Raw genomic sequence first — 12093 nt, 5'->3', positions numbered from 1 at the left:
TTATTTTATTTCTATCTTACATAGTTCTTCTTTCGAGACACCCTCTTTAATAGCAGCCAAATTAACACACACATACATAAAAGAAAAAAAACACAACTACAACTATTTGACAATCTGTTAAACTCATGTGGAAATGGGAAATGCTTGGGTAAAAGTGGAAAAAGAGATAAAGGAGAAAAATAGAGGTAATTTTGAGCCTCCTTTTAACATCTTCAAAGTGAAGCAAAGAATCAAAGGTTCTGCTGAGGAGACCAGGAGGTAACCATCAAAAGCACAATAAATAGCAACAAAATGTGTGATGCAGATGAATACTAGTGCCTCCTTCATTAAGACTCTCTAGTGCTTTTATCTTTATTCTCTTTCTGACACAGCAAAGAAGTTCACAAATAAAAATTTTCACTATAACTGTAAATTTTCCCTACAGAAGCATAACTTCTGCTTTGTTTTCAGTACTTCTTTCTCTACCTGTAACTTTTCAAAATAATCCTCATGCCTGAGAGTCTTCTATGAGGGTTAGCATAGTCTACTCTCCACAGTATGTTTGGATTGGTGGAAATAAAGCTAAAGATGAGCTAGTGACGGCCTTGTGAGCCACACTACTCATTTTGCACTTTGTTCTATGGGTAACTCAGAGGTAATGGTGCTGTAAAATGATAGGATCATGTTTTTATTTTAGAAAGAAAATTCGCAACAAAATAGGAATTGGAAGCCAGGAAAACATTCGGGAATAGTTTGTTCTTGACAGAGAAATGTAGAGCTTTCCTTTACCTTCCTTCCCTTTTCCTTTTTCTCTTCTGCTGAAAGAGGATTAAGATAGAGGAGGAAATAAAAAGGAAGACAGAAGGAAAGCAGAGAGGGGTGGATGGGAAGAGCTCTCTGGAGAAATCCATATGCATTAAAAATAGGAGCGAGTAAGTGAAGCTTCCAGTCCTCCCCTTTGAGATGTTGTCTGGCATCTCAAGCCCCAGAGACCAGCAGCTGCCACTCCTGATTTTTACTCTCTTTCTCTCTTTTTCTTCACAGCCCATCTCACTATTAAATCTCTTTTAATTTTGAAAGCAGTTTTTGTTCTCCCCTCCATTGTCAACATGAGCTTCCTGCTAAACCAATTCATCAGGATCTTACAGAACTTGTCTTCTTTCTACTGAACACTGCCGCCAGAGAAGCCTCCCCAAACTCTGCTTTTATTATAACAAGTGTTGTGGGCTGGCCAAATAGCTCAGCGGATGAAAGCGCCTAGTTAGACAGACGCAGGGGCCTGGAGTTCAAGCCCGGGTCCTGCGGTGCCGGCCCCACCCCCGAAGCACGCTGCGCTGGCGAATGAGCCTGCGCTTGGTGATGCGCACCTGTAATCCCAACACTTGGGAGTAAACAGGAGGATCACTACAAGTCCAATCTGTGCAGTGAGACCCTGAACACCCTGTACACCCTGCCCTAATTACAAAAATAAAATAACAAGTTTGTTCAAGAGTTTAAATTAGAAGAATAAAAGTCAGATTCTCAGAACAAATTTTAAAATTCTTTCCTATCGGCCACCATGATTCCTCTCATTTCTTTCCTTCGGTCATAGTTTTCCTCCTGAAACACCCTTGGAATCCTCATTCTTTGTTCTGTAAAACTGAAAAATCTTTCAATGCTTCATGAAGTTCAAAGTTCTGCCTAAGTCCAATTTCTTATTACATATTTTTGATGGGTAGGGAGAGCCCTCACTTCTTTTATATAAGGCCTGAAATTTAACTGAGAAAACCCTCTTCATACTTTGACATACAGTGTATATTATGGATGTAAATGTTTGACAAATTCTCAAATAGATAAATAATTTCCCATTGGAACATATGTAGTTCAAAGCAAGGAATATTTGAGAGTAAAAATGTAGATACCATTGTTCTAAACAATATGTGTTTTTAAAAAGAATACTCAACACATCTATTAATACTAGAAGGTTACATTTCACCTATATGATTAATAATTTTTGAGTCTTCAAATAAGATACTTTTCTTTATTAAATTGGTGAGTTCTATATCTAGATGACATTGTAATGGAAGTTATATAAAAGTGCTTGATGGCATACATTTCACAAAAGAATCCCATGTTAGTGGATACAGCAGTATAATGACACCTTCAACACTGGAATATACACTTAACCTTGCTGTACCTACTGCTAATTATTCCATGTATATTTCAAGCACCTTGTTTGAGGTGCTAGCAATTTAGAAAACTACAGTCCATAAATCTTCTGTACTTCCTTACATAAGAAACTGTACTGTGTTAAGATTTTTGTATTAATTTTTATATAAAGTAAATGCAATGTCTTCAGTTATTCCTCCTAAGGGACAAGTTTAACAAATGAGCTATCAACAGAAGTCGAAGAAATAGGATGTATGAAGGGAACTGTCTGTAAGGAAGAAAAGTATAAAAATCTAAGACAATATTTATGGTTATGTTACCCAATAGTCCCATTATACAGAAAACATATTTCCCCAAGTATGAGAATTTTATCCCAGAAGTATTTGAATATCACAGGAAAAAATGAAGGTTTGACCTTATAAGAAAGTAAAAGTTCTTAGTCTTTTACCAATATTTTCTAATTCTTCTTTTTCATATCTTTAAATACAGAATCCCCTTCACCTACAGCTGAGTTTAGAAAATTCATTAAGTTCTGATGCTGATGTCACTGTCTCAATCCTGACCATGAACAACTGGTACAATTTTAGCTTGTTGCTGTGCCAGGAAGACTGGAACATCACCGACTTCCTCCTCTTTACCCAGAATAATTCCAAGTTCCAACTCGGGTCTATCATCAACATCACTGCTAATCTCTCCTCCACCAAGGACCTCTTAAGCTTTCTACAGGTCCAGCTCGAGAGTGTTAAGAACAGCACACCCACAGTGGTGATGTTTGGCTGCGACATGGAGAGCATCCGGCAGATTTTTGAAATTTCCACCCAGTTTGAGGTAACACACCTGGAATTTCATTGGGTGCTGGGAGATTCCCAGAATGTGGAAGAACTGAGGACCGAAGGTCTGCCTTTAGGGCTAATTGCTCATGGAAAAACAACACAATCTGTCTTTGAGTACTACGTACAAGATGCCATGGAGCTAGTCGCAAGAGCTGTAGCTACAGCCACCATGATTCAGCCAGAACTTGCGCTCATTCCCAGCACGATGAATTGCATGGAAGTGAAAACTACAAACCTCACTTCAGGACAATATTTATCAAGGTAGGATGCAAAATGTACATTACAGTTACATTTATTGGTCTGTGACAGGAAGCAAAATTTTTCTATTTCTCTTTTTACAGAAATCTTGACTCTGAATAGCTATAAAATATAACAGTATAACTGAGGAGGTTTGTGGTAACCTGAAACTAATATCTCATGGTCTATCATCTGTAATTGCTATCAGGTTTATGTTGACGCTTAGTTATCCCTGAGTGATCAGCCTACAATCTCCCAAACAAGTGGATGGTGAAGTCTTAAATAAAAGAGATAAGTAGCATGATTTTAGGGATGTGGGAGGTTCAAAACTCTCTAGCAGAATTCAAAATTCACTGGGGGCTGAGACCAAGGATTTCTCTGAGCACTAGTATTTGGTTTTCAAACAAAGGAGGGGGATACTGAAGAAAGGTGGGAATCTGAGCAGGACTACTCAAGGATCTAGGAAGTCAACTTAGGACTTCTCCAAGTAATACATTATGTTAATTTGGGAGAACTACGTTATCTCCAGGAAGGCCTTCACCACAGGAGTTAGATGCCTGTGGCTACAGATTTTTATTTTTTTAAGAGACTAAAAAATAGTAAAAACAAACAAACAAACAAAATATATATATATATATAATATAGATATACATATATTAGAAACAATAGAGAATTTCACTAAACAAATAATAGGAATTCAACCATGGCTGCTATAGTGCATATTACTATCTTCAAATTAGTTGTTCAGATTACCAGATGTAAGCAGGCAAAGTCAGTCCAAAAAGTTATAAAAAATTAAAAAGGAGAGAAAAAAAAATATATATATATATCTTGTCCTTTGAGGTATCATGGCATCATAGGCCACTGTAGACCTTAGCCAGGACCAGTGACTCACAGACATTCACTTACTATGAGTCCACCGCCCATTTCCAGACAGGAGGCCTAGGCCTCGGATAGACTCACAAGTAGACATGGAAAGAAGTTGGTTAATTTTAAGTCCTGCAGTGGTCTCCATCAATTTGATCTATATACTTGTAAGTGTGTGCATAGTGTGAATGTTCAGGTCTGCATTTAATAGTGGGGTTAGCCTCCTGCTCCCCATAGTGTTCTTTGTGAGTATTTTAAAACCTCTAAGCATCATTTTTACCTAGCAAATTAATATAATTATCACTACATGGGTACAGTATGATAAATATACCATGAAATTATATACGTAAAGTAACTAACATCATGCTTGGCTCATGCAGATGCACGGCAAGTATTTGTTTCCCTGCCCACTCTTTTTTTTTTTTTTTTGCAGAGCCAGGGATTGAACTCAGGTACTTGTGCTTGCCAGGCAAGTGTCCCTGCCCACTCTTTCCAGTATCCATAGATTGAATAGTTCTAAGGACACAGAGAGAAAAAAATTAAACACATAAGACTGGAGAGACCTAGAGAGACTTTTTTCCCTGCTGCCAGGATTTAAAATAAGAAGGGCCAAGGAGATAGCTCAGTAGAATAAGCGCTTGCCTGGCAAGCACAAGGGCCTGAGTTTAATCCCCGGTTCAAAAAAAAAAAAAAAAAAGACAATCTAGTCTGCTGCTTGCTAACTATATGCCCTAGTCAAATTATTTTGTTGAGCTTTAGTTTCCTACATTCTATATCTACTTGTGAAAAATGAATATAACAGATCTTTTAATCTATAGAATCATTGAGATTGATTGATCAATCAATCGATAGATAATGGATAGATTAATAATAGGTGGATAGATAGATAGATAGATAGATAGATAGATAGATAGATAGATAGACAGACAGACATTGGGTGGATAGACAGATAAATGAGAGAGATCAAACTAAGAAATTAGAATCAAAAAATGTATTTAAAATAAAGAATAACTAATCACACAGAAATAGTTTTCATAATTCCTAAGAAAGCAGAATAATCTTAAAGTATGAGGCTTAGATTTTCTTCTGGAAAAACATCACTTGTAATGACAGTGGCCAAGTTAGGGAAATAATCCTATCTTAGGAATAAAACCTGGTCCATACACCAGGCCCCAATTATAGGAAGTCATCTTCAAAGAGTGGCTTTTGACTGCATTAAAGACTGCCAGACAGAGGCATATGTCTTACTTGAAAGGCATGGATACTTTGGTAAAGGTGCAGGGAGTCCTCAAGTTTACATTTAATTTTACATGTATGAACTGAACACCTGCTGTGTTCAGGACAACATGCCATTGACCAAATATATGGCAGAATTAAAGACTAAGTGTGAACTGTAAATGCCTTAAAATGTGTTGTTAATACAATGTAAAATAATAGTAATTTATTTTTTTTAGGAATCTACTGGTGATAAAAGTAGGTTATCATCAGAACTTTCCATTTTATTCGCATGCATTTCAATTTCTGTAAGTTTAAGGTGTTTGTATATTTTAATAGCTGCTACCTAGATTTTATCTACTGGCTCAGGATTTTACCCAAGATAGGAAACATTTTCCACAACAAACATATAAGCTAAGCTTTGATTTATAATTTCAGATACTTTTGCAAGGACAATCTAAATAGAAAAATAACTAGTGAAAATTATAATAAAGTATTTGGCATTTCTCTGTGTCATAAAAAATAGAAAATAAAGGAAAAATAATTCTGTTTGGATCCTTAAAATGTTTAGCAGTTACAGGGAAGCATATTTTTTTATGTAGGTCATGCATACCTTAGGGATTTGTTATGGTGAAATCAACTGATCTTTCTGGCTCTCCAACATTTAATTTATATTAAAATTGCATGCCTTTTCCACAAGGATCCCACGGCACATGGGACTACTTCCCTCACTCTGTCATCATTATATGTTTATGTGTCCGACTTCTGAGCTAGAGAACATAAATTCAACTAAACGGAGACATTATTATTCAGCCTAGTGCAAAGCTTAGCATAGAGCAGGCACTTATAGTTATTTATTGAAACATATTAGCATGCAAAGAAGGAAAGGAAACTTTTTATTGTATTTATAACTTCCATCATCTGTTGCTATAGAAGGAAATAAGAATTTGGTAGGTAAATTAAAAATAGGTAAATAGCATTTTGGTTTACCAAGATGCTGTCTGGTTTTGTTCCTTTACTATTCCTTTCCTTCTTTTCTTTTTTGTTCTTTCTTTCTTTCTTTCTTCTTTCTTTCTTTTTTCTCCATTTAATAGAATGTTAGGCTAGTGGGTAACCTCTACCCGCATGGCTGGTTCTAAACTTTTATTCCACAAACTTTGAAAGTTGTAAAAGAAGAATATGAGTCTTGGAACCCAGCAGCAGTTCGTGGTGTACAAGGGTCAGTGACAATATTTCTTTCCCCATAGATGTATTTGAAAAATGAACTCAAAGAACTTCAGAAAATATGCCTAGGACTTCTTAAACTCCCCGAGGAATACAGTCAAAGAGAAAGTTTCAAAGTGTTCAGGGAAGGGTCAGGGGAAGTGGGCAAAACCCTAGAAGCAGTCTTTATAATGAATAAGTTAAAAGCTGCCTTAAGCCATAAAACATCTACAGCTTTTTCATCATCTTTATTTATTTTATTTAATTCAGTCTTTTAGAAAGTTAGTTATTCTCAGTCCACAAGTCACATCTGCATACAGTAATTTTCTTAATTATTCCTAACTTTTATGAAGCTGACCCTGCTTCCTCACTGCATAATGAAAGCCAGGAGGATAATGAGCCATGACTACTGGGTGTCAGAGTTATGCAAGCTTTCATTTCTCACACAGCCATTTTCGGTTTGGGCTGACAGAATTGTTAACATTTGAAAATGTTAATGAAATCACCAAAACATGGCATTTTCAGTGTAGGTTTTTAGATGAGAAAAATCATGTCTTGTGGCAAACTACACAGACATAATTACAGGTATGAGGGACACTATTCTTTCTACTTTACCACAAGCCACAGCAAATATTCATCATAATTAAATGTAGAAAAAACCATTTGAGGGCCAAGCTCATTGTGATCTTTAAAAATTTATTTAGAAGTTGTTTTGCTAAGTGCTAATTATTTGGAGCCATTGTAGCTGGTATATTATTTTGATAGTATCACTGTAAATGCATATGACTGAGTGTTTTGGTTCAGCCAATGACCGTTTATTGAACTAGGGTGAGTAGAAAAAATGAAGGCATGAAGCTTATCATTTTGGAGTGTGGACTTTAAGGGATAGAATTAGAACATAAGTAAATGATTATAAAACAATGGACTATGAGCTTTTTAAAAGAATAGAGGTATGTTGAGATATACAGAGAAGGAAATAGTTAACACTTTTCAAAGATTTGGTGATGGATCTTAAAAAATGAATAGAAGTTTTCAGGCTTAGAATAAATTCACAAGCATAGAAAAAAAAAGTGTACACAAATTTATCAAGACCTGAAAAGGAAACTGCGTATGGTTTGAACATAATTGCTTATGAAGATGTAGTTCTTCCGGGCAAGTAGCTGCTTGGATAACACATACACAGGGCTGCTATGACTGGCTAAGAAGGTTGCATTCCATGTGCATTCTATCAGCTGAATGACAGAACGTTAGCTAGGACATACTTACAAAGTCACAATCTTATAACAAATTAACCAAATGAAACAGTGCAGTACAAAAGTCCTGAAAGTATGTTTTTAAACAATTAGGATACAAAAATTACTTTTATTTCTCAAAATTAGTTTTTGCCTTGCCTACATTTCCTCCCTGCTGCATTCTTGACACCAGACTCTGGTAAAAGGGAATAGAAGTTTAAGGATTTACCTTCTTCCTCTACACGAAGATGTGTGAAATATCTAGACACCAACAGGCTTTGAATTCTCCCTGGTTTAAGACACCTCTGACACTCTAGCCAGCTGGTCCTAGTGCCCAGCTTATTCTAACTTCAAGATTGGATGTGGAATGCTGACCTCCTTCTCTGAGTAGCTTCTAGACTTCATCCCTGTATCCTGTAAGAACCGCTGTCAAATGAACAGTGATTAATTCATTGACAAAACATTTTTAAAGTTTATTAATATTAAGTGAAGTCCTTGGCCAGAGACAATGAACAGAAAATAGATATCCTGCTCATAAAAAAATTAAAATTATTTGCTGCTGTCTCACAACAGGAGAGGAGATACTTATCCAAGTATCCATAATTTTGCCCATTTTTTCCTTTGACCTTGATAGTTCAGAGACATTCTTCATTGATCAACACTTCCAATTCATGAATGATTTATTCTGGAACCTGTAGACATTTTTGTGTTCCTTGCTTAGTTGATGCTGGGGGACAATCCATCATGCAAAAGACACTTTCCCCCCCTCTAAGTTTTGTTCATCTTTATTCTTAAGTAGTCAAGAAATACTGAGATTAATTGGCTTTTCATTGATAGTAAAAGCTTTATTTATGTTTTTGAGACAGGGTCTTGGTATGTAGTTCAGGCTGACCTCGAACTTACCATATAGTCAAGGCTCTCCTGGGACTCATGGTAATGCTTCTGCCCCAGCCTCCCAAACGCTGGAGTTACAAGGAGATGCCACCATGCTATATATCATGAGACATTAGAAAAGCTTCAGAAAAAAAAATAGACTAAAACAAATATCCCTTTTTAAATTTTTTTTATTTTAAGGAAGTGTCGACAGGGTGTTCAGGGTCTCACTACTAGATTGGACTCATAGTCATCTGCCTGTTTACAGCCTCCCAAGAGCTGGGATCACAGGCATGCACAACCACGCCATCTTAGCGCACCCCAGGGGCGGGGCCGGCATGGCAGGTCCGGGGATTGAACCCGCGTGCAGGTGCTTTACTCCGCTGAGCTATTTGGCCAGCCCAAATTTTCCTTTTTTAAAAAACTGAAGATGTGACTTGTTGATGGTATCCAATTCATCCGTGGACATTAGAAAAATTTCCATGAGACCTTGAGGCTACATGCTACAATTTTAATTTTCTATTTCTGTCCACCATTACTATAATTTAGTAGAATTATGACCTGCATTGCAGGTCTGTCTCAGGCTCACTCAATCTATAACTTTTCAAAGAGATGTTGAACTGGTTAATATTGTACAATGTGGCATTGCCAGGGATATGCCATCACAGTACTGGTAGAGATAATGTAATGCCCAAGATACTATTGAAGGCAAGTACAAAGTCCTTGATTGATAAATTAAATTAAGGCATGGAACAAAGGAGCCAAGCACAGTTGCAATGGTAGATACGGACCTCAGCTGTAGAGAAGCATCAAAGTCCATACCAAAAAGCAAGGGATAAAGAAGAGTGCAGCGTTATGGAGAAGATCTAACTGTTGTATAAGTACGTATAGGAGAAGAAAACAGAGGAAAAAAAATGGCAACATGTGAAAGCAAGAGAAAAATACCAGTCCACACATCTGATTTCTTAAAGCAGTCACTTCTTCACATACAACAATAGTAACACAGCCCAGAGTGTATATTTGTATTGCATTATGACCCAAGTACATAGAAAAGAAAGTATCCTCTTTCTCTTAGGGAAAAATTGAAGAATGACAGCAGCTCTCCTTCCATGATAGTTTTGCTTGTAATTCAATTTTGCAGATGTTGGCAAAACAAATACCCAAAGAAATCATATACCTTGCATACATTTAATATTATTAACCTCTAAAATTGATAAAAAATTAAATTAAAAATTAACCTCTAAAACTGATTTTAATTTTTTTTTAAAAATAGGGCTTTGTTTTAATGGATGACATAATTGGTCATTAGTACATGGAGCCCTATACTCCAATGATTGAAATACAATAATTCCTAATTCCTATTAAATTTCTTATTAGAAAGGTTTCCTATTGAACTAATTTCTTTACTTGCTATTGTCCTATCCACTATTCAGAAGAAAAATGAATTGCAATGCTTCAAACAATTGATAAATTGCAAACACAAATGCTTCCTGACTGATGGAATCACATCGGCAAAGTAAAAGTGATGTATCAAAGCTTACGTGCATATTAGCTTTGGGTAGAAGATGTGTATTTAATTAAATTTACCTCATAAATACTACTGAGCAGAACCTCTGGCTAGGCACCCTGTTGGGCATAGGATTCAAAGATGACTCAGTGTGATAGGTGCTTAGATGAAAGCTGAAATTTTTTTCAGCTTGTCAGGTTCCATGAGCCATGGGGTATCCTGCATGAAGCAGGGTACGGGGAAGGCTGGGGAGGGGCTCATTCCTAACAGAGACTTTGCAATACTACTCTTAAACATGGTGTGTGTCAAAATCCCTGTCTTGAAGAATAAATTAACTACCAAGTACTTGCACTGGCACTGCATTCTACTAAGGAGGGTTAGAGAGAATATGCAAGGACTCCTTTTTCATGGAAATGAAGACGCAATCTACATTTAATGTTTAATTTCAAGAGCTATCCTGAGCATGGAGAACAAAATCAAAGCAACATCTCTTGATAATTGGGCAGTAGGTGAGTTCCATGACTAAGACAGCTAACTTCATGTTATCACGCAAGGAAGCAGACAGCATGGGACTCTGAGGCAAGCCCCGCAGTGAGAACTGAACTGGTACCCAAGATGTAAGAACAAAGAAAGGTCTTCTGGGGCTGAAGAAATGGCAAGATGATAAAAGAGATACTGAAAAATCAATAAATAAGTGGAATATTACAAGGAGGAGAAATAATGCAGAGACTGAGAAAGGCAAGTGAAATGAGAATAACTCAGAAGTAGGGGGATTTGTGGAAAATCCTTGAAAAAATTAAGCAGTGTCACCCACACATGGGTTACAATACAAACTAAAATGTAAAAAGCTAATAATCCAGACAACTAGAGGCATATGGAGTTTGAAAAATAAGGGAATTATGTAAAAGATTTGTAAAAGGCTACCCAGAGAAAATAGTTTGAGTCTTTTCCATATGCATTTGATTAGAAAATTCATTATAGATCTGTGACATGAAGAAAACCCAGGGATTTCTGAACATCCATGGCTCTCTCTCCAACCTTCCTATGTCCCCAAAAAAGGAGAAAGAGAATTTTAAGCACATTTATTTCCCTCATGAAATAACTGTATCAACATGGATTTTCTACTATCAAAAGCTAGCATATTGAACAAAATTAAAAGCAGAAACAAAGATTTAGCTTTTGTGTATAACAACAAGGAAACCTGGCAATGGAACTCAATAAACCTGACAAGAGTTAGGTGGTACTGGAGGACGGGAACACTAGAGAAGACATAACCAGTAAAAATATTCTCAAAGATTTGTAATCAGGCAAAAGCGAAGAATAAAAATTAAATTCTCTCATGCAAAAAAAAATGAATTGAATGCTATGGATGAGTAAATCTTTCATTCCTCAAGGGAAAAATATTGAGTATGATGAGCTTATCATGGGAAAAGTAATTCAGCTCATTTTTTAAGATACAAGATAATGAGAATAAAGCTTTTTTTAATAGCACCAAGAAATTTCCCATGGGAAGAAATAATTTTAAGGCTTTACAGAGAAATAGACATTCCCATGTGCAGGTATGATTAATGAAAGACAATAGTAGAAGGGAAAAGCAAAAACAATGAAACTTAAAAGAACCAGAGAAGAAGTGAGAGAAGTATATGTACAAAGAAATGTGTCATTAGTAGAAAAGAATTAAAGTAAACATTAATATAAGACATATAAACAACTAGAGCATCAAAAACATACATGAGAATGGTGGCACATATAAACAGCACAAAAGTAGTTTAATTACAGGTTGGTCACCCTTCTCTCATTGCTGAAGCAATCCTACACACAAAGTTAAAGGAGGAACGGTTTGTTTAGCTCACTGTCTATAATCAGCTGGCTCCACAGCAGGGTGGCACATGGCAGAGGGGCGACAGTTCATGGCAGAAATCAGTAAAAACAACAAAGACAGACTTTCTGTGTTTTATGTTGTATCCCGTCTACAGGATTAGGAAAGTGCCAATCCATC

At 36.4% G+C, this 12093-nt stretch overlaps 1 protein-coding gene across 1 annotated transcript in view; it reads left to right on the top strand.

Moving 5' to 3' along the window:
* The window catches only part of Grin3a (glutamate ionotropic receptor NMDA type subunit 3A), a 195859-nt gene that overhangs the window by 51013 nt on the left and 132753 nt on the right, over positions 1-12093 (top strand). Inside the window, exon 2 of the mRNA XM_004638060.1 lies at positions 2617-3221. Within this exon, the coding sequence (XP_004638117.1) occupies positions 2617-3221 (605 nt within the window). The remainder of the gene's footprint in view (positions 1-2616; positions 3222-12093) is intronic.

Source organism: Octodon degus, unplaced genomic scaffold (assembly GCF_000260255.1).
Source record: "Octodon degus isolate 3935 unplaced genomic scaffold, OctDeg1.0 scaffold00094, whole genome shotgun sequence".
Taxonomy (NCBI): domain Eukaryota; kingdom Metazoa; phylum Chordata; class Mammalia; order Rodentia; family Octodontidae; genus Octodon; species Octodon degus.
The sequence above is the reverse complement of the archived record's forward strand: the minus strand, read 5'-3'. Positions and strand labels throughout refer to the sequence as shown.